Source organism: Chionomys nivalis, chromosome 5 (genome assembly GCF_950005125.1).
Source record: "Chionomys nivalis chromosome 5, mChiNiv1.1, whole genome shotgun sequence".
In the NCBI taxonomy this organism is placed as follows: domain Eukaryota; kingdom Metazoa; phylum Chordata; class Mammalia; order Rodentia; family Cricetidae; genus Chionomys; species Chionomys nivalis.
Window position 1 is genome coordinate 153,762 of NC_080090.1, and position 23,777 is coordinate 177,538.

The window sequence follows — 23,777 nt, forward strand, 5'->3', positions numbered from 1 at the left end:
TTTTTTTTTTGGTTTTTCGAGACAGGGTTTCTCTGTGGCTTTGGAGCCTGTCCTGGAACTAGCTCTTGTAGACCAGGCTGGTCTCGAACTCACAGAGATCCGCCTGCCTCTGCCTCCCAAGTGCTGGGATTAAAGGCGTGCGCCACCACCGCCCAGCTCAATGAAAATATTAATGTTGGAAAAAAGTTACAGGAGTTTGTGTGTTTTTGTTAGACAGGGTATCACTGTGTAATCATGGCTGGCCTGGAACTCACTATATTGAGAAGTCTGACCTTGACTTGTGTACCTCACACCTGACTTTGCTTTGTTTTTAATGATTATTGTTCTGACATCTTTATCATCAGTGGAGACAATCATATGACTGCTCTTGCTTTGCTTTACTAATAATCGTGGAATTATATTAATAATTTCCTAATTCTGATCCTTTCTGGCATTGCTAGTGTTGTATTGTGATTGACTTTTTTTTTTAATGTTCTACTGATGCTTGACTGTGCCCACCACCCGTCACTGGTTGTGTGGACCATGTTGGCATTGAACCTGACTCTGCCTAGGTGCTAGAATTGCAGGCACACACTACCATGCCTAGTGGTGCTGTAGAATAAACGTTTTATCCATAATTTGACAGATTTTGTTATTTTATACTGACTTCATATGGCCCTACTGTGTACTTGCATTTGCACGCATGTTCCCTCTCTTGGTCTTCTCAACAGTGTTTTGATGATTTTTGTTGTTGTTGTTGTTTTTGTTTGTTGGTAGGGATAGAACCCAGACAAGCACTCTAACACTGAACTGTACCCCAAACACACAGGAGTTCTTACCAGTCTTTTCTGACCCATGAAATCTAGAAGTATTTCACTTGTATCTGTTTTTCCTGCAATAATAAACTGAAATTATATTATAGTTCAAATGTAGTGGAAGCAAGTATTTCACTTCCTTTTCAGAATATAATACTTGAGGCTTTAACTTTTTTAAAGTGTGTGTGTGTGTGTGTGTGTGTGTGTGTGTGTGTGTGTGTGTATACATAACTGTGAGAGTCACAGTTCCTTCCACCATGTGCTGACCCATGAGCTCAGGTCATCGGGTTTAGCAGCAAGAGTCTTTACCTGTTGAGCCACATTGCCAGACTGAGATTTTACCTTTGTATCAGGAGGTTTGTTTGTTAACGAATCCTTTTGAGTACTTAAATATGCTCTATCTTTTTAAAAATGCATTCAGTATTCCAAATGTTCATTTTTATTTAATGAAGCATAATTTATCCTTTTTTTAATGTAGAAATTTACAGCAACAATGTCAACACCAGATAAGAAAGCATCACAGAAGATTGGTTTTCGATTACGGAACTTACTCAAGCTTCCCAAAGCACATAAATGGTGCATATATGAGTGGTTCTATTCAAATATAGACAAGTATGTATCATTGCACTTATCATTAGTGTTGCTTGAACTGATAATTAACTTTTCCCAATTATAAGCTGTCACCTCTTCTGTAAGTCTACTTTGCTCTCTTTTTAAAAATTTATTATTTACTATGTGTATATATGCATGCCTGCATGACTTTCTGTATGTCATGTGTGTACAGGTACCCACAGAACTCAGGATGTAGGATCTTCTAGAACTACAGTAATAGGCAGTTGTGAGCCGCCATGTGTGGGAACTGAACCCAGACCCTCTACAAGAGCAGTACGCGCTCTAACTGATGACCCAGTGCTCTAGCCACCCCATCCCCCCTTAAACCTTTTGCTTGTTTTAGGAACTAGGACAAGATCTTATGTTGCTCAGGCTTGTCTTCAACTCTTGGGTTCCATTGTTTTTCTTTTGTTTTGTTTTTTAAAGCTCTGGCTGGCCTGGTAGAGCTGGCAGTAGATCTGCCTGCCTCCCATTGTGGCTTCAACTGACCCTCTTTCTCAGTCTCCCAAACAGCTGACCACAGACGTATGCCACTATACCCAATATAGTCCATTTCTCTATTCCTTAGTCCAGTTTCATTAATTTCTATTTTTATTACAGTTTTCTCTCTCTCTCTCTTTCCTGCCCCTGTAAGAAGTTATACATTTTGTGAGATTTTTTAAATGAAAGCATAACTAGCAACTACTATAGAATGAAGATACCCCAAATCAAAGCACCATTACTTGAAGCAAATAAGATTTGTCTTATAAATCCGGAGAAATGGACAGATCATTTGTAGGAGAGTCATCTTTTCATTTACAGTAGTATTTAGACACTTTATATGGGAATTTTTGAATAGCATATAGAGATTGGCTGAAATCCAATTACTATACAATAGGCTTATTGAAGAATATCTTTGATTCTAATCTGTGTCCTGCGCCCATTATTGGTGCTTGCTTGGTTGGCTGTTGATCTGTACTTCCCTTCTGTTCTCCAGAACTAGTTAGTTGCTTAGAAGCTTGTGAAGTTCATGGATATTTATGTTCATGTGTCATTATTAAAACTGAACCTTTCATTTCTCAAACTTATAAATATAATTTCTGATGTTTTTAAGAGAATTTCATGGTGTCTTGGTGTTCTTATTTGGGAGTCACCAAAACTACCCCAACCCTCTAGAGTGTTCAGTGTTCTAAGACTTGGCTAATCCCACAGAGGAGAGAACTCCTTGGTGATAGCTTTTCCTTTGGGGCAAAGATACTTTCTAGTTAATATTGTTTGTCTTTATCAGTTGTAATGCCAGAGGCTAGTCCCAGACAGAGATCTGAGCAAAATACATGGTCTCCTGGAGCCTCGGATCTAGACTGATTCCTGAGTGCCTTAACATTTTAGATGTTTCATCTGCTAAGTACCTTTCCCAACCCTTTGAATTTCACCTGCCTATGATTTAGAAGTGATTAGTATGATGTAAAAAATGAGAGTGTGTGTTTTGTTTCTTGAGGCAGGGTTTCATGTAATCCAGGTTGATCTTAGACTTGCTTTGTCGCTCTGTAACTGCGGACAGTGATGTAGCTGAGGCTGGCCTCTGGCTTCCGATTCTCCTGCCTCTTCTGCCCAAGGACTGGAATTAGAGGCATGGACCACTGTACCTGACTTTGAAGCTATATTTTAGATTTTATTTAAGAAAATAACACATTAAGTATTAACTGATAAAAAAATTTGTTTTGTTTTACAGGCCACTTTTTGAAGGAGATAATGACTTCTGTGTATGCCTAAAGGAATCTTTTCCTAATTTGAAAACAAGAAAATTAACAAGAGTGGAATGGGGAAAAATCAGGCGACTAATGGGGAAACCACGAAGGTAAAAATAACTTTTTTGTTTAAAGTTAATAGTTAATAGTATCAGTACTACCGGGGATAGTACTCACTGTGTAGTCTGACTTGCCTGGAATTCACTATATAGACTAGACTGGCCTTGAACATACAAAGATCCACTTTGCCTTTGCCTCCCAAGTGCTGGGATATAAAACATGTTCAACCACATGCAGTACCTTAATTTTTTAAATCTTCAAATGACTAGTACCAAAACATAACTTTTCAGAATAATTGATTATATGTTAATAATGTTACTAAACTATGATTGTAAGTGCATGTATTCTTAGAATGAAATTTCATCTTTTCCGATCACAGATTTTTTAACATATTACTGTTGTAAAGATTTCTTTTTTTTTTCGGTTGTGAGCCACTATGTAGTTGCTGGGAATTGAACTTAGGACCTCTCTGGAAGAGCAGCCAGTGCTCTTAACCTCTGAGTCATCCCTCTAGCCCCAAAGAGCTCTTATTTTAATGTATATATTTTTTTCTTTCCAGTTCCAATGTTACTGTGTTAAATTACTTATTTCCTTTGCATCCATCCCCCCTTACCAATTTTACCCATCAATCCGTCTGCAGAGTATCATATTGTCTCTGCCTGGCCTCAGACTCAAACTGGTTTGTATAACCAAAGGTAACATATTTGTACACGCACACACATGGATGCTATGGTACACTTGTGAACGTCAGAATAATATGTGGGAGTTGGTTTCAGTTATCTTCTACCATCATGCAGGCCCTGGGGTTCAGACTCAGGTGGTCAGACTTTTTGGCATCCTTTACTTGCTAAACCATCTCATCACACCCCTTTAATAGATTTTTTTTAATTCTTTGAGAATTTCATACATGTATACAATAGAATGAAGTCATTGTAAAAGTTTGTAAGATTTTTTTCTTCCTTAAGAAAGTCAAGGAATGTATAGTTGGGTGGTAGTGGCACATGTCTTTTATCCCAGCATTCTGGAGGCAGAGGCAGGCAGATCTCTGGAGTTCTGGTCTACAAGAGCTGGTTCCAGGATAGGCTTCAAAGCTACAGAGAAACCCTGTTTTGAAAAAACAAACCAAAAAAAAAAAAAGAGAGAGAGAGAGAAAGTCAAGTTATAATACAGATTATTAATGTAATAAGCTTTCAGAAATACCCTAATTTCAAAACTCAATTGAGAGCTGGGCGTGGTGGCTCATACCTTTAATCCCAGCACTCAGGAAGCACAGGCAGGCAAATTTCTGTGAGTTCGAGGCCATCCTGGTCTACAAAGTGGGTTCCAGGACAGCCAGAGAAACACTGTCTCAAAAAAACCAAAAAACTAAAAAACAAACAAACAAAAAAAAAACAACCTCAGTTGAGGGGCTGGAGAGATGGTTCATTGTGAAGCGCACCTACAGACAACCAGATTTCATTTCAGCACCATGTGGTAGCTTATAACAACCTGTAACTTCCGGTTTCAGAAGGTGTGTTACCTCCTCCTCTGGATTCCTTGGAAACACACTATAAACACATATGTGTATGATTGTATGTTTGTGTATACACATGTTGCAGTGAGGGACTGAGGGCTGCTTGTTTATCCTGGCTGCCCCATCTAGCTTACACCCGAAATAACCACACAGAAACTGTATTAATTAAAACACTGCTTGGTCATTAGCTCTAACTTCTTATTGGCTAACTCTTACATATTAGTTTAACCTATTTCCATTAATCTGTTTATCACCACGTGGTTGTGGCTTACTGCAGATTCTAACTGGCGTCCATCTTAGGCAGAGGATCCATGGCTTCTCTCACTCTACCCTTCTTCCCAGCATTTAGTTCTGTTTTCTCCGCCTACCTAAGTTCCGCCCTATTAACTAGGCCAAGGCAGTTTGTTCATTAACTAGTAAAAGCAATACATGAACAGAAGAACCTCCTACACCATACACATACACACATGAGTTGATGCAAGCCAGGAAGATGGCTCAGCAGGTAAGGAACTTGCTGCCAACCTGATAACCTGATTTCAATCCTGGGGGCAAGGTGAAAGGTGAGAACAGACCTCCATGAGTTGTGCTCTGATTTCCACTTGCACACCATGCTGTACCTTTCACATGCACACACTCTGAAATAAATAAATGTAAAAACTTTTTAAAGAATCAATGGTGAAATTGCATTTAGTCACAATATAAAAAGGGAAAGAAAAAAGTGAAACTACCAGGAAGAAACTCAAAAGTAAACATGTGCTATTCATGAACAAATGTGAAGACACATAGTCTTGGGAAGGAAGATTCAACATCTGAAATTAATCTGTAAATTAAAACGGCACTGTAAAACTATCAGTCCCCTCTTTCAGCCTCCATGCTTGAGATCAAACTTAGGTCTTAGAGCGTATTAGACAAATACAAGGCATTCTGCATCAATATACATTCCAAGCCCCTCGCCACATTTGTTTTTATAATGAGTTCATCCTAAATTTTATATTTGCACAAAAGGTGTGAGAGCAGATCTCTGAGTTCACAGCAAGCATGGGTTGGTTATATAGTGAGTTCCAGGCCAGCGAGGGTGACATAGTGAAAACCATGTCTCCCACCCCAAAGTCAAGAGAAGTCAAGTGAAGAAGCATGAGCAAGGAACTCAGGACCGCGAGGGGTGCACCCACACACTGAGACCATGGGGATGTTCTATCAGGAACTCACCAAGGCCAGCTGGACTGGGTCTGAAAAAACATGGGATAAAACCGGACTCACTGAACATAGCGGACAATGAGGACTGCTGAGAAGTCAAGAACAATGGCACTGGGTTTTGATCCTACTGCACGTACTGGCTTTGTGGGAGCCTAGGCTGTTTGGATGTTCACCTTAATAGACCTGGAAGGAAGTGGGAGGTCCTTGGACTTCCCACAGGGCAGGGAACCCTGACTGCTCTTCGGGGCTGACAAGAGAGGGAGAGTTGATTGGGGGAGGGAAATGGGAGGCGGTGGTGGGGAGGAGACAGAAATCTTTAATAAATAAATAAATTAATTAAAAAAAAACAAAGAAATGAAGGACAACTTTTATCAGGTATCAGCTTAAGTATTAAAATAGTCATTAAGATTAACAGTACCTGCCTTGAACTGACAGAGGTCCACCTGCTTCTACCTCAGCATGCTGGGATTAAAGGCGTACGCCACCACACTCAGCCTTACCTTATTCCTTGAGACTCTAGTTAGTTTGTTATAGGGATCCCATCTCAGCCTTCCTAGGTACTTAAAGGCAGGCCATGCCCAACTAGCATTTACACAGGTTCTGGGGGTCCAAATTCTTGTCTTTCTTGCATAGCAAGTACTTTAACCACTGAGCCATCTCCCCAGCCCCTCAAAATTTATCTGATTATACACTTCAAACATAATTTATTATATTTATACACCTACTATAAATACAGTAGGTGGGCTGGAGAGATGGCTCAGTGGTTAAGAGCATTGCCTGTTCTTCCAAAGGTCCTGAGTTCAATTCCCAGCAACCACATGGTGGCTCACAACCATCTGTAATGATGTCTGGTGCCCTCTTCTGGCCTGCAGACATACACACAGACAGAATATTGTATACAAAATAAATAAATAAATATTTTAAATAAATAAATATAGTAGGTGTGTACTATAACGCCTGGCCTGGCTTGGTTTATATGATGTCTGTAATTTATTCTAGATGTTCTTCTGCATTTTTTGAGGAAGAGAGATCAGCATTAAAACAGAAACGGCAGAAAATCCGACTCTTACAACAAAGGAAAGTTGCAGATGTTTCACAATTCAAAGATCTCCCTGATGAAATTCCTCTGCCCCTGGTAATTGGAACCAAAGTTACAGGTAAGTGAAAGCAGGTGGTTGAGTCACCTGCCAGTTGCAGCCAAAGCTGCATCTGTTAGAAATTTAGGGCGTGCATCTGACTCTGCAGCAGTTCACTACAGTAAAGGAACACTAGTCTGAAGAGCTGGCTCAGCGATTAAAAGCACTAGCGCTCTTCCAGAGGACCCAAGTCCAATTCCCAGAACCCACATGGCAACTCACAATTGTCTGTAACTCCTGTTCCAGGGGATCTGATACCCTCACACAGATATACCTGCAGACAAACACCAACGCACAAAAAATAAAAATAAATAAATTATAAAATAAAATCTAGTTGAAAATAAACTACTCTTAATGTGTTACTTAAAAGTATAATATCCAGGGGGCTGGAGAGATGGCTCAGAGGTTAAGAGCATTGCCTGCTCTTCCAAAGGTCCTGAGTTCAATTCCCGGCAACCACATGGTGGCTCACAACCATCTATAATGGGGTCTGGTGCCCTCTTCTGGCCTTCAGGCATACACACAAGACAGAATATTGTATACATAATAAATAAATAAATATTTTAAAAAAGTATAATATCCAGCCAGGTGTGGTGGTGCACACCTTTAATCTTAGTACTCAGGAGGTGGAGGCAGGTAGATCTCTGTGAGTTCAAGGCCACCCTGATCTACAGAGGGAGTCCAGACAACCAGAGCTATATAGAGAAACCCTGTCTCAAAACAAACAAAAAGTATGCTATCCAGAGTTCCTTTGTTAGTTTTTTACAGGTTCATCCTCTAAATGGTGATCTTTTTGGTAGCTATCTGATTTCATTTATGTGTCAAATTAATAATCAAAAAAGCTTTGTTAATTCTCCAATCCTAAAATAAAGTACACAGTCATGTTAGTGCTGGGATTAAAGGAGTGCGCCACCACTGCCTGGCTCATGTTAAATCTAGTAGATAGTGATACTGTATTTTTTATGGTTTAATCGACATCTTTAAAACAGTTCATTTGACAATTCTTTGCATGTACTAAATATGATAATGTGTTTGTTTCTTTTCTCAGCACGTTTGCGTGGTGTTCATGATGGTCTGTTCACTGGTCAGATAGACGCTGTGGACACTCTAAATGCTACTTACAGAGTAACTTTCGATAGAACAGGGCTTGGGACTCACACCATTCCTGACTATGAAGTACTTGTGAGTAATGTTTTATTAAACTTAACTACAGTATTTTATAGTATATTTGTATTTTGTGCCTTTCAATTATTTTAGTGTTTTCTTATAAATTGTCTTTTATTAGAGAATCGAGGTTTCAATTCAAAGATGCTTGTGATTCCCCAACCCTGTGTACTAGATCTCTGGAGAACTGTACTTTTGGCCCATTTCCAAAAACTAGGACCCTCCCTTGTGCTTTATGCACACAGTGTCTTACTGTAACAGAATGATTGTTGCTGACCAAGTAATCTTGGAATCTACACATTTTCATTCTAGCCATTAGGGTAAGGTATAGTCAGTCCTAAATTTAAAATAGGAAGTAACTTCTTGGACTTTCAGTATTTTTCTCCTGTTCTATTCTCACATTTATGTAGGGTCAGTATCTTCACTTTTTAAAATTATATTTTTATAGACAGGCAGTGGTGGTGCACACTTTTAATGCCAGCACTCGAGAGGCAAGCTGTGAGTTTGAGCCAACCTGGTCTACAAGAGCTTGTTCCAGGACAACTTCCAAAGCTACAGAGAAACCCTGTCTCGAAAAACAAAAAACAAAACAAAAATTACATTTACATTTTTATTTATTTTGTGTGTGTATGTGCGTGTGCGTGCTTGTACTCACACATACCACAACACTTGTTTTGAGGTCAAAGTACAACTTGTGGGAGTCTGCTGTCCTTCCACCATTTGGGCCCTAAGAATTTAACTCAGGTCATCATGCTTGGTGGCAGGTGCCTGTACCCACTGAGCAGCCCAGTGCCTTCACTTTTCGCATAATAAAAATGCCATAATATTCATCAACTTATTTAAGGCTCTGAAACTGGGTTTTGTTTCTCAGTCAAATGAGACTAGAATCTAGGTCCTTTGATACTCTAATACGCATTAACCTGCTGAACTTCTTATCAGTCTTGTTTTGTAATGTTGTGGAAATTGTGTGTGTGTGTGTGTTCGTGTTCACATTCTCGAGTGTACTTTGGATTGAATCCAGGGCTTAGTGATCACTGAACTACATACCCAGTCTTACATGTTTTTTAGTATAGTAATTGCTGAAGATACAGCTTAGTGGTAGTACTTGCCTAGCATGTGAAAGCCCCTAAAAACTGCTAAATAAATTAATTTTAAGACTATAACTACAACCAGATTAGTGAGATGCTATATCTTAAGTTGATATACAATGTTTACAAAGTCTCCAAGTTTTATGCATTATTCTCTTTTCCAAAGAGTAATGAGCCTCATGATACAATGCCAATTGCTGCCTTTGGACAAAAACAGCGGCCTTCTCGGTTTTTTATGACCCCTCCACGGTTACATTATACCCCTCCTCTCCAGTCACCAATTACGGTAAGTGTTATAGAAATGCCCTCAGTAATGTAACTATTGCAATTATAAACTGTTCTCATGAAGCACATATTACAACTACTTCAGGACTTGAGAAGCTACCACTATCTATATTATTTTAGCTGATTGACAGATACTAAAATAAGTAAATAGTTCCTTCAATTCTGGAATTATTTTGTTTGTTATTGATTTAATGTAATTTTAATTAAACAGAATTTTTACTTTATCTAAAGATACTGTCAGTGATTAGATGATTCTTTCTGTCCCACAGGATAGTGATCCTTTATTAGGACAGTCACCTTGGAGAAGTAAAATTTCTGGCTCTGACACGGAGACGTTAGGAGGCTTTCCAGTAGAATTCCTTATCCAGGTGGTGAGTCAAGACTCGTCCCTTGCAGCAATCTTTGAAAGAAATACTCAAGGAGAACTGTAAGCCAGGGGGAGCCTCAGTATACATTGCCCTACTGTCTGCTAGACTGCTAGCATTATTGGTGTTTGTGTATTTGATTTTTTTTTTTGTAGGTATTTTTATTTTGTTTTGGGGCTTTTTTCTGGGGTGAGCAGTTTTAGGTTCATAACAAAGTTAGGATGACTATAAAGATATTTCCCATAACCTCCTCTCACATGTGTAATGTCCTTCACCAGAGTGTGCATTCATTACAGTCAGTGAGCCTTTGTTGTTATCCTCATCACCCAAACAAAATAAAAGGAAACAAATTGATGAAGGAAATATATGGGTTTATTTATACTTTGGGCAAACCTGGGAAAGATTCCTACTTTCTTTCTGCCTTTCCAGAAGCAGTTTTACAGTTCTATAGAAAAGATGAAACTAGCCGGACAGTGGTGGCGCACGCCTTTAATCCCAGTACTCAGGAGGCAGAGACAGGCTGATCTCTGTGAGTTCAAGGACAGCCAGAGATACACAGAGAAACCCTATCTCGAAAAAAAAACAAAAACAAAAACGAAAAGATGAAACTAAAGCCAGGGAAATTGTGCATGGTGGTTTTACTGTGAGGTCAGCCACCAGGGCTAATCCCCTGCCTGGCCCGCTGGCACCAGATCATCTTGGACTTTCCCTTTCTCCAGCGTGCTGGTTCCTGTGGAAGTTCTAACAGTCCATTGTTTTATTGTCTCTAGATCAGTAGTCCGGTAGGCGAAGGGATGGTTACAAGTATCTCCCTGGAGTATTTGAAACTGCCAGGACTCTATCTCGCCGACTCAGCTCAGGAGCACAGTGATACCCCCACCCCTTTTAACAGCCTAGTTTTAAGGGGTTTGGTATATTGTGCCATCTATTTAGTGCTGGGATTGTGTTTCATTTTCCTGTAATGAGTTAGTCATTGATTCATTATATTGCTGATAGGTCTCAAACCCCAGGACAAATGGCTGAGATGCCCATTAACATCAAAGTGAACCTGACCACCAGGTTCTCCTAGCACCTCTTGGTCTTTACCTGTAATGGGGTATGCCAGCCAGAAGGACTCTGTAACAGGTAGGAACTATGGGAGGCAGGGAGAACCTGGCAGTCAGTGTCCCCTTTGATATGTTAAATAGTCACCTCAGCCTTTCATCCCAGGGTTTTGAAACTTAACAGTTGCAAATATGAGGTCTAGAGAGATGGTTAAGAGCACTCAGTGCTTCTGCAGAGGACCAGGGTTCAATTCCCAGACCTACCTGGAGACTCAGCCATCTGTAACTCCCGTTCCAGGGATTCCAACATCCTCTTCTGGCCTCTACAGGCACTGCATGCATGTGAAACATAGACATACATATAGGCAAAACACTGGTACATACAATAAAAGTTTTTAAAATTAAAAATAAATTACAGATCTTAAAGATTGTTGAGATGCTCATTTCATCCTATTTTTCTTTTGTTTTTCTTTTTTGTTTTTTCGACACAGGGTTTCTCTGTAGCTTTGGAGCCTGTCCTGGAACTAGGTCTTGTAGATCAGGCTGGCCTCGAACTCACAGAGATCCGCCTGCCTCTGCCTCCCGAATGCTGGGATTAAAGGCGTGCGCCACTACCGCCCGGCTTTTCTATTTTTCTTTCTTTGCTGGTTAGCTGAAATAATTGGATAAGGAAAAGCATCACCAGGCATGGACCAGCACTCAGGAGGCATAGGCAGGAGCATCACTGAAAATTTGAAGTCAGGGGGGCTGGAGAGATGGCTCAGAGGTTAAGCGCATTGCCTGCTCTTCCAAAGGTCCTGAGTTCAATTCCCAGAAAACCACGTGGTGGCTCACAACCATCTGTATTGGGGGTCTCGTGCCCTCTTCTGGCTTGCAGGCATACACACAGACAGAGTATTGTATACAGGACAATTTTTTTTTTTTTTTGGTTTTTTCGAGACAGGGTTTCTCTGTGGTTTTGGAGCCTGTCCTGAAACTAGCTCTTGTAGACCAGGCTGGTCTCGAACTCACAGAGATCCGCCTGCCTCTGCCTCCCGAGTGCTGGGATTAAAGGCGTGCACCACCACTGCCCGGCTTCCTAATATGTTTTTTTGGTTACTTTATGGTGTAATTTGCAGAGATAAATGTTTGATGCTTTCTCTTTGCTTCCTAGTTCAACAAAATGAGTTTGGTGATTAAAATTATCTAGTTCTAGGGGATCTGACACCCTCTTCTGACCTTCCTGAGCACCAGGCATGACACGACATACATGCCACAGCAGTAGAGCAACTGAAGACTATAGTGCTGCTTACTTAACTGCTTAATTTTTTAAAAAATATCACTGTGAATTTAAGGATTTTTAACTTTAAGAACTTTTTTTTCCTTCTTAGCAGTTTTGTAGCAATTTGGTCTACAAATTGCTCATTTTGAGCTGTGAAAGCTTGTTAAGATTGGCTCTTTTCTTAATTTTTTATTAGATTTTATTTAATTTTATGAATGAGTGCTCTGCATGTGTACCTGTGTGCCAGAAGAGGGCATCAGATCCCGTTGTAGACGGTCATGAGCCACCATGGGGGTGCTGGGAATTGAACTCAGGACCTCTGGAAGAACAGCCAGTGGTGCTCTTAACTGCTGAGCCATCTCTCCAGCCCTTCAGATTGACTTTTTTACAAACTTTTTATACTATTTTATGTTTTCTACCAGTGTATAAAATAGTCATGTTTGTGAAGTAGAAACTCATACAGAGAAGTAGCAGAAGTGGAAAGTTGTTACCAGGAAGGCTTAGACAGGCTTTGTATGTAGTTTGCTTAAACACTTCCTGGTTCAGGCAAAGAGGTTTGAGAAATGTCTGAAAGACTTGACTGCACAGAGGAATAGAAATTAGGTCTGAAGGGGTTTGTAATTACTCACTGTTGTCTTGGAGTCATGTTGAACCTTACAGACCGATTATTTCAAATCTTTATCTTGCCTGGGAAACCCTCACACAGTTGAACATAGCAGCTGGAGCTGTTCAACTGCCTTCATTGCAGCAGAGGCACTAGGGAACCAGATAGGTACACTTCCAGAGCCTGACCCACCATCTGTCCTAGGTGGGCAGGTGCTGGTCTGAGGAACCAGATGGATGGTATGTGAGTGTGTCCCAGGTTAACTTCTTAATCCTTTTTAACATATCCTAATTATAGTAGACTTTAAATTATTTACCATTACTTTTTTGTTTATTTTGTGTGTACTAGAGGTGGGTAGATGAGTACACTGTGTCTCACAGTGCGGAATAACTGTGAAGTCGGTTCTCTCATTCCACTGTATGGGTTCTGGGGATTGAGCTCTAGTCCCCAGGTTTGTTAGCAGGCATCTTTACCCACTGAGTCATCTCAATGGCCCAATTATTTTAACTTTAAAGTAGACACATGGCTATAAACATGTGCAGAATTCAGTGCCTGTGGCAGAGCCCATCCACATTTTGTCTCACTATCATTTTGGTTTGTTACTAGTGCTCTCTCTCCTCCCCTCCCCTTTCCTTCACAAAGCCCTTCTTTTACAAAGTCACTTCTCTCTCTCAGGGAGTGGGCACATGTGCATGGTCTGCTTCTAGGAATCAGAAAGCCACTGTGAAGAGCTGGGTTTTTGTCAGGTGGTGGCACGTGCTTTGCCTTTAATCCCAGCACCAGACAGCAGAAACAGGCAGATTTCTGAGTTTGGTGTTAGCCTGGTCTGCAGAGTGATTTCCAGGACAGCCAGGAATACACAAAGAAACCCTGTTTTGAAAACAAAACCAAAAACAAAAAAAAAGAATTAGTTCTCTCCTTCCACTATGTGGGTACAGGGAGTCAAACTTAGGTGGTCAGCCTTGGTAGCACAGCTCACCACCTCTAATTACAGTAGACTTTAAAATATTTTCTTTCCTAAGTCAGGTTATCATTATGTAGACTAGGCTGTCCTGGAACTTGTTATGTAGCCTCAGATGGCCTAAATTTATGGTCCTCCTGCTTCAGGATACTATGGTATCCTGAGTGCTGAATTTGAATGTATGTTCTATGCTGAGTTTAAACTATTACTTTTGCTTACTGTGTGCATGTGTAAAGTAAAATGCTTTGTCATAATTATATTGAGACTAAAATATATCATTAGAGCATATTAGTGAAAACTGGAAATTTGATATACCTAAATGTTTCTATTTATTCTAAAACATTTCTTTTTTGTCTACAGACTAAATTATCAAAAATTCTCATGATTAAAAAAGAACATATCAAGAAATTAAGGGAGATGAACACAGAAGCAGAAAAACTGGTAAGGATTTAAGAATTTGTTTTACTTTGTTTACTTGTCTCATCTTAAAATGGTGAGGCCTTCTAATCTTTTCTTTTTTTTTTTAAATAACCTTCTAGTGGGGGATAAAAAAACTTTGAGGCATCTTTCTTTGTTTTTGTTTTGAGACCAGGTCTTGCTATGTTTCCCTGGCTGGCCTGAAATGTATGGTATAGACCAGGCTGGCTTCCAACTTATGGCAAGCCTCCTGCATTTGCCTCCTGATGCTGGGACTATAGGCATGTGCCACTACACTGGCTTGCAATAAATATTACTCCTTTTAAAAAATATTTATTTATTTATTATGTATACAATATTCTTTCTGCCTGTATGCCTGCAGGACAGAAGAGGGCACCAGACCTCATTACAGATGGTTGTGAGCCACCATGTGGTTGCTGGGAATTGAACTCAGGACCTTTGGAAGAGCAGGCAATGCTCTTAACCGCTGAGCCATCTATCCAGCCCTAAATATTACTTTAAATCATTATTTGATTTCACTTTTTCTTACTATATTCAATACATGTTGGTAAATCAGCAGTGTGATACAGTGCCTTACCCATTAGATCACTGACAACAGTTGCATAGGATTAATGGATTAGCTTCATGAACAATTTACACGAGTGTAGAATTCCTAGGGCTGATTAATACATCTTACTTAGGAAGATTTAATGACAGGTTTTTTTTTTTTTTTTTTTTGGTTTTTTTTCGAGACAGGGTTTCTCTGTGGTTTTGGAGCCTGTCCTGGAACTAGCTCTTGTAGACCAGGCTGGTCTTGAACTCACAGAGATAATGACATCTTTTTTAGTGCTTCAGAATGAGTGCTTCAGAATAAGGTAGCTAAATTGTCATATTTAAGTTAACTTGACAAAGATTTTATTAATCAGATAAGTCCAAAAAATCAAGTCAATTTTATTTGTAAGAAAGAATGAGTAGAAGTGTTGTTCTCCGCCCCCCCCACCCCCCCCCCCCCCGCGCCCACAGGGTTTCTTTGTAGTTTTAGAACCTGTCCTGGAACTAGCTCTTATAGACTAGACTGGCCTCAAACTCACAGAGATGTGCCTGCGTCTGCCTCCCGAGTGCTGGATTAAAGGTGTGTGCCACCACCGCCTGGCGTGTTGGGTTTTATGAGATTGTCTGTGTCTATGTGTCTATACTGTGTGCATACAGACATTCCTGGAGTCTAGCACAGGTTGTAAGATTTCCTGGGGCTGCCTAACATAGGTGCTCAGAACTGAACTCAGGTAAACTGCTTACATAAAAATACTCTCTAAATGTAACTCATCATATACCAGGCTGGCCTCAAACTCACAGATATTCATCTGCCTCTGCCTCCCAAGTGCTGGGATTAAAGATATGAGCAACCACAGCCAGCAAGATTATTTTAAGATTATTTTCTTATCAAGGGATTGAAAATAAAATTAAAATGGGACTCGGGTATAGCTCAGTGAGACCTAGGTTCAAACCAAAACAGAAATAGGTGGGTGGATGGGTGAATGAATGGTAGTGGTGGTAGTGGTGGCGCACACCTTTAATCCCAACACTCAGGAGGCGAAGGCAGGAGGATCTCATGAGTTCGAGGTCAGCCTAGTCTACAAAACGAGTTCCAGGACAGCCATGGCTATACAGAGAGACCCTGTCTCAAGAACCTAGAGGGAGGGAGGGAGGGAGGGAGGGAGGGAGGGAGGGAGGGAGGGAGGGAGGGAGGGAGGGAGGGAGGGAGGGAGATGTTCAGCCCAGTAGACAACAGGAAGGAGGGTTGAACAGACAGGAATTTTTACACAGAAAAATATTAAAATGTACTTCCAAAATGTCTTTAAAAATACTCAGCTTTGGGCTGGAGAGATGGCTCAGTGGTTAAGAGCATTGCCTGCTCTTCCAAAGGTCCTGAGTTCAATTCCCAGCAACCACATGGTGGCTCACAACCATCTGTAATGAGGTCTGGTGCCCTCTTCTGGCTGCTGACATACACACAGAATATTGAACACATAATAAATAAATATTAAAAAAAATGTTTAAAAAAAAAAGAAAATATCAATTCTATGAAAATTAAAAAAAAAATACTCAGCTTTGCAGTTAGGTGTGATAGCACACTCCTATAATGATAGCACAGAGATAGAGGCTGGAAGATTGTGGTTTATAAGAGAGACTTTTCCCAAAAACCTGATGCTCGACTATGTTATTGATCAGAGTAATGGGAGTACACAGATACCATCCATCATACTCTTAAAGATTTCATTTATTTTATTTTAAAACTTTGTTTTTACTTTATGTGTATGGGTGCTTTGTTAGCAAGTGTATCTATTAAAGACCAAAGATGGGTGAAAATTCAACAAGTTAAAACTTCCTATTCCACAACTCAGGATGATTTGTCCATTAAAACTCTCCATATTTGTTAGGTGTTCACAGCAGCCGTGTAATGGCTTATATTAGAAGCAGCCCAGATAACCAGCAAGGAGAGCATAGCATGACTGTAGATCGCTGGTTTCTAAAGAGTATTCTATAGCAACAGATGAACTGATATGCATATTTGAAGTGGGGGATAAATCTCACCAATGGTGGCTCAGCCCGAACTAGTGCTTGGGACGGGGAGGGAGAAGATCACTGCAGATCACAGGACAACCTGCTTCCTATAATGCTCCTCACTACCCAGGGCTACATATCAAGATGCCTTCTCAAAAAATGAAAAAAGCAAATAATATATTCTGTTTTGCCATACTTTATCAAGTAAACTTGATACAAAACTGTGAATTTATGGTAATGTGATAATGGCTCCTTTGGAGAGAAAAGATACAATAACAACATGGTAGGACTATAGGAGGTCAGTGTTCTCTTAATTGACCTAGGTGGGTTTCCCTATTATTAGGTCCCTAATTTTTGTTTGTTTGTTGTTGTTTGGTTTTTGAGACAGTGTTTCTTTGTGTAGCCTTGGCTGTCCTGAACTCACAGAGATCCACCTGCCTCTGCCTCCCAAGTTCTGGAATTAAGGTGTGCGCCAGCACCACCTGGCTAGTTTCCCTAATTTTATTGAGGTAGAATTGATGCGCAGTCAGGTGTACTTGCTTGAAATTTACATTTGATCATGTGAACCATTACCATATGCTCTGCTAAAGAGGAAATTGTTTACTGCTACTCTAAAATGTCCTTTGCTAATATCACCCTTATTTCTAGGCAGCCATTGACATACTACTGCCTATCATCGTGGGTGAAGACTAGCTTATATTTTCTAGAATTTTGTATAAATAGAATCATACAGTATGCCTAAGCTCTTTTCATGCCTGGTTTCAGCATTACAAATTTGAGATACACGTACTTAGTGACAGGATCTGAAATAAACAGTTGCTTTTTCCTTTCAATGCTAGTAATCAAATCCAGGGCCGTACACTTGTACCACTGAGCTGCACCTTCCTTTATGAGTATCCCACAATTTATCCACTCGTCTACGGATGAGCACTTGGAGTTTTTCCAATTTTCAGTTTCTCTAAAATTGCTGTGAACATTTGTGTACAAGCCTTTGCATAATAGGTGTTTTTATTTCACTTGTCATGTTTATGAGAAGTGAGCATGTTTTTACACAGGTATGATTACTATGCAGTAATTCATTAAGTTGTATGTTTGTGCAATTTTATATTAAAACTTCAGTTAAAACAGAAGCATTAAAAAACAAGATGATAATGTCGGCCATGATAGCACATGCCTTTAATTCCAGCCCTCAGGAGGCAGAGGCAGGCAAATTTCTTTGAGTTCAAAACCAGCCTAGTGTATGTAGCATATTCTAGGCCATCCAACGTTACAATTTTCCCCCTGTACTGGGGACTGAACCCAGGCCCTCACATATGCTAGCCAGCACTCTGTTGTTGAGCTGTACCCCAGCCCTATGACATTAAACTTTCCAGCATGAAGTTACAGCTGTGTGACTTTATTCTAGTATTTAGGAAGTTCATACAGAGTCTGTCAGAACTCCTTCCCACTCTCTCTAAAGCATAACCTGTCAGTTGACATGTTACATTAAAGTGGAGCCCCTTATTCTCTGGTTCTCTTTTCTGGCTTCTATGGGGACTTCCACACATAGTGCAGAGACATAACACCACAGTCAAAACACCCATACACAAAAAAATAAAAATCTTAAAAGTTTACAGTGTGTGAAGACTGACCATATAACTCTCCATCTTCATGTGTAGAGTATTGGTTAGTGTGCAAGGAAGTGTTCATACATTCTTCAATGAGAAGATAAGCTACTGGTCTTCCTAGAACGCAGCTGGTCATTGATAGCCACAATCCTACTTCTGGATTATCTGTATTAGTGCTTCTCTGTGACTGATAAAGCATCATGACCAAGGTAACTTACAGAAGAAGGTGTTTATTTGGGCTCATGGTTCTGGAGGATTAAGAGTCCATCTTGGTGACTGGAGCATGAAGCTCAACAATCACATCCTCAACCATAAACTCGAAGTAGAGAAAGCTAACTGGAAGTGGCATGGAGTTTGAAACTCTCAAAGCCCACCCCCAGTGTCATATTTCTTCCATCAAAGCTTTACCGCCTACATTTCCCTAATCAGTGCCACCAGCTAAGGACCAAACATTCAAATATCTGAGCCTGTGGGAGCTTTTCATTCAAACTACTACATTCCATTCTCCCCGCCCCAGTTAGTTTGTGGCCATTATTGTACTACAAAATTACTTTAGACCAACTTTAAAAGTCCCCATAGTCTGTCTTCAACACTATTTCAAAGTCCAACATATCTTCTGAAACTACATACAATCTCTTAATTGTAACCCCTTGTTAAATTAAAAAGCAAACTACACATTTACAACTTAGCATTCCTAAAGAGAAGGAATGGGATACAGTGTGGAAATACTGGATCAAAGCAAGACTGGAACCTAGAGGGCACCACCAGATCCTACTCCATCTCTGATGTCAATGAGGTGTTTGCTTCATATAAGTTCTCTGTATATAAAATCTCCGTTAAATGAAGTAAATGGGGGCTGGAGAGATGACTCAGAGATTAAGAGCACTGACTGCTCTTCCAGAGGTACTGACTTCCAATTCCCAGCAAACACATGGTGGCTAACAACTATATTCAATGAGATCCAGTGCCCTCTTTTAGCTTACAGGCATGCATATAGGCAGAACACATTTATGTACATAATAAATAAATAAAAGTCAATGAGCAAGAGAGATGATTGAGTCATTAAGAGTGCATTTTTTTTTTTTTTTTGAGTGCATACTATTCTTGCAGAGGATCCAAGTACAATTCCTGGCATCAACGTTGAGCATCTCACAACCACCTGCAGCTCCAGCTCCAGGAAGATCTATGGATGCCGGCATTTACATGTGCATATACACACTCACATAATTTAAAGCAACCAAATAAATATAAAAGAGAGAGAAGAGTAAATGGCAGACATCATGCATTCCTAAGAACAAGGACAATCTCCTAATAACACACTGTTACCCCATAAGAATGGTGTCACTGACTATAGGCTGATGTAATGGCCTGCTGGTTGTTTTAGATTATTGAAATTGCATTAACAAGACAAAATCTTATTCAGATCTGTTTTTTTCTTCTTAGAAATCATATTCCATGTCCATTGGTATTGAATTTCAGCGGAGATATGCAACCATTGTTCTAGAACTTGAGCAGCTGAACAAGGACCTGAACAAAGTTCTGCATAAAGTTCAGCAGTATTGCTATGAGGTCAGTGCTTTGTATGGCTTGTTTGTTTGATTGATTGTTTTGGTTTTGGGTTTGGTTTGGTTTGGTTTGGTTTTTTTGGAACAGAGTGTCGGTTTATAGCTATGACTGACCTGAAACTTACTGTGTCTGCCTTCCAAGTGCTGGGATTAAATGTGTACTATCATGCCCAGCCTGATTTTTATTACTTTCCCTCCACGTTTTATTATTTAAAGTTTAATGTTTTTACCTTCACCTTTTACAGGCTCTAAATTAAGCCAGGATCTTTAACTGGTCTTTTAGCAGAACTATATTTTACTGATATATTATTCATATCAGCATTCCGAGTATTTTATATTCAGTAAACTATCTATTTTAATTACTAAATTACAAATGATATTACTCTACCAAAAAAAATAGACTTAGAATTCAGAATCCAGAAAAATATCTTTTGTGTTTTGATAGTGCTATCTGTGTGTGTGTATTTGTTGGAGGCAGTGACAAATGGGTGCCAGAGTCAGTCAGTTTCAGGTGTCATTCCTCAGGCACTATCTACCTTGTTTATCAAACAGGCTCTCCCTGGGATCCAGGACTCACTAATTAGTCATCTCTCTCTGCCTCCCAACACCAGGATTACAAGCACATACTGTCAAGCCTGCTTTTCATGGGTTCTGAGGACCACACTCAGGCATTCATGTTTGTACTGCTAGCACTTCATTGACTGTGCCATCTCCCCAGTCCCTTGTTTTTTTTGGGGGAGGAGTTGTGTGTGTGTGTGTGTGTGTGTGTGTGTGTGTGTGTGTGTGTGTGTGTGGTTTTGGTTTTTTTGTTTTTGTTGGTTTTTTTTTTTTTTGAGACAGTATCTTGCTACATAATCTAGGTTAGCCTTGAACTCATAATTCTTCTACCTCAGCCTCCTCTAGCCCAAGTGCTGGAATTATAGACAGACATGCATCACCGTGTCTGCCAGAACAATTACTCTTAATTCCACTATTCCAGAAACCCTATTTTTGTTTACTATGATTTTTTTTAACTGTATGGGTGTTTTGCCTGTGCATATGCTTCTGCATCATGTGTGTGCCTGGGGCCATTGGATGCCAGAGAAGGTATCAAATCTTCTGGAACTGGAATTATAGACTGTTATTAGCCACCATGGAGTTCCAGGAACTGAAATTTAATAATACAGTATTACTTTATAACCCAGGCTGGACTTGAACTCACAGTCTTTGCACCTCCACTTCCTCAGTGCTGGGATTGCAGTGCATGCCGCTGTGCTTAGCTGCATCGTTATTTATTTCTAATTTTTTAGTAGTTGTCTGCTACCTGTCCATCAGTGACTTGTTCTAGTAAATAGACTTCCTGCCCTGACCAGCCACTATCCGGAGGTGTAGCCCACAGGGTTTAAGAGACTTCCATAGCAGAATGGCACATAAAGACAGGGCTCACACATCGGTCTCTGTGCCGTCCCCAGGGCCCCACTCAAGTGAAATGAATTGATTTCCACAAAGCTCTTGAAGTAGAGCATCAATTTAAAGAAATAATAAACCAGAGCTCTATGACTTGGCAGTTTTACTCCTTAATATACACAGACAGTTGAACACATATTTACCAAAAGGAATATACTAGAATGTTTGTTCATTCCTTGTTACCACCCAGAATCAGAAACTGGGTGCCAAAATAAATAGATAAAATTTAAAATTCAGAAACTTGGAGTTGCAGTGATGGCTCAATAGTTAAAAGCACTATTCGCTGTTCTAGAGGACCCACAATCATCTACAACACAAGTTCCAAGCGATCAGACCCCCTCATCTGTATCAGGCACACATGCTGAACATACACACCTGTAGCCAAAACATGCACATAAATTACAATACTAAAATACTTTTTGTTTGTTTTGTTTTATTTTATTTTATTTTATTTTATTTTTTGACACAGAGTTTCTCTGTAGCTTTGGAGTCTGTCCAGGAACTCACTCTGTAGACCAGGCTGGCCTCAAATTCACAGAGATCCACCTGCCTCTGTCTCCCAAATGCTGAGATTAAAAGTGTGCGCCACCACTGCCTGGTCATAAAATAATTTTTTAAAAAATCAGGAAAAGAAAAAACTGGGTGGTGGTGGTGCACATCTTGAGTCCCAGCACTTGAGAGGCAGAGGTAGGCAACTCTAGTTTAAGACCAGCCTGGTCTACAGATCAAGTCCCAGGCCAGCCAGGGCTACATAGAAAAACCGTGTCTTGAAAAACCAAAACCAAACCCAAACCAAAATAAAAACACCCCCACACACACAAAAAAAAACTGCAAGTACCCATAAATACTAGAATAGGTCAATAAATGTGTTATTATTACACAGTGGAATGCTACCTGCAATGAGAATTAAAGAATTCAATTACTGTGCAACTCTTTGAACAGTGTCAGACACAAAAGAATAAAAAATTGTATGATTCTATTTTGCAGTGAGCAAACACCAGCAAAAGCTGGCCTATGAGGCTGGAAGTCAGGTGGGGATGCCCTCTGCCAGGCAACGCTGGAAGTTGCTGATCACCAATCACTCATTTCTCAGGCATATTTAACTTGGAAAAACTCAGTAACTTTCATGTTTTATGATTTGATACTTTTGTGTATTTATATATACTTCAGCTACAAATGTTTAAGGTGTTAAGAGTGTAAGATTATTCACTGCAGCATTATTAATAACTGCACACATTTAAAAAACACTTAAATTCCAACTCTTAGGACGTTGATCAAATAATTTATGGGATCCTTCACATAGTCCTATGCTTCCATAAGAAGGACCAAAGACGAGCTGGAGTTTGACTCAGTGGTTACAAGAGCACTTACTGCAGCTGGGCATGGTGGCACACACCTTTAATCCCAGCACTTGGGAGGCAGAAGCAGGCAGATCTCTGAGTTTGAGGCCAGCCTGATCTATAGTACCAGTTCTAGGACAGCCAGGACTACACAGAAAAACCCTGTCTCAAAATAAAGCAGAATGGGCTGGGGAGATGGCTCAGAGGTTAAGAGCACTGGCTGCTCTTCCAGAGGTCCTGAGTTCAATTCCCAGCACCCAGCTCACAACCATCTGTAATGAGATCTGGTGCCCTCTTCTGGCCTGCAGAGATACATGCAGGCAGAACACTGCATAATAAATATTTTAAAAAATAAATAAAACAAAACAAATAATCACATTTTGCTCATGCAAGAGACCTAATTTCAATCCCCAGCCCCACATGATGGTTCAAAAACATCTTTAAGGGATCCAGTGTTCTCTCTGACCTTCACAGGCACCAGGCATGCACATGGTACACAGATATACATGTAGGCAAAAACGTTCATGCACATAAAATAAAAACTAAAAAGAAAGAGAGAGAAAAGAAACCATCTTCCTGATATAAAGTAACTTGCAGGATATTTTTAGTTTTATTGTCATCAGAATTGTGTGTATGCATGTATGTGGACATGCAGACCCACATGCTATGAAGTTAGAGGACAACTTTCCAGTTTTCTCCTTTTACCATGGGTTCTGGCATTGAACTCAGGTCATCATCTTGAGGGGCAAGCCATCTCATTGGTTCTCTAGGATTTATTAAGTTTAAAGAAAAAAAGTAAAGCACACAAGCTAGGTGTGACGACACAGCCCTGCAGTCCAAGCTGTTCTAGAGACTGAGGCAAGAAGATCAAGCATGGGCCCAGCAGCTTGAAGCTCACCTGGGTAACACAGTGAAGATGATGAGGACACGTCTCAATAAAAAAGCAGAGTAAAATCTCTCTCTCTCTCTCTCTCTCTCTCTCTCTCTCTCTCTCTCTCTCTCTCTCTGTGTGTGTGTGTGTGTGTGATGG

The 23,777-nt window shown here is 40.1% G+C and overlaps 1 protein-coding gene across 2 annotated transcripts in view; it reads left to right on the forward strand.

Moving 5' to 3' along the window:
* Window positions 1–23,777, forward strand: part of Lin9 (lin-9 DREAM MuvB core complex component) — a 45,853-nt gene that overhangs the window by 16,566 nt on the left and 5,510 nt on the right. For both annotated transcript variants that reach the window (XM_057769765.1, XM_057769766.1), the window contains 8 exons: window positions 1,273–1,406; window positions 3,118–3,243; window positions 6,903–7,060; window positions 8,088–8,221; window positions 9,458–9,577; window positions 9,846–9,947; window positions 14,171–14,251; window positions 19,840–19,965. In XM_057769765.1, the coding sequence (XP_057625748.1) occupies window positions 1,273–1,406; window positions 3,118–3,243; window positions 6,903–7,060; window positions 8,088–8,221; window positions 9,458–9,577; window positions 9,846–9,947; window positions 14,171–14,251; window positions 19,840–19,965 (981 nt within the window). The remainder of the gene's footprint in view (window positions 1–1,272; window positions 1,407–3,117; window positions 3,244–6,902; window positions 7,061–8,087; window positions 8,222–9,457; window positions 9,578–9,845; window positions 9,948–14,170; window positions 14,252–19,839; window positions 19,966–23,777) is intronic.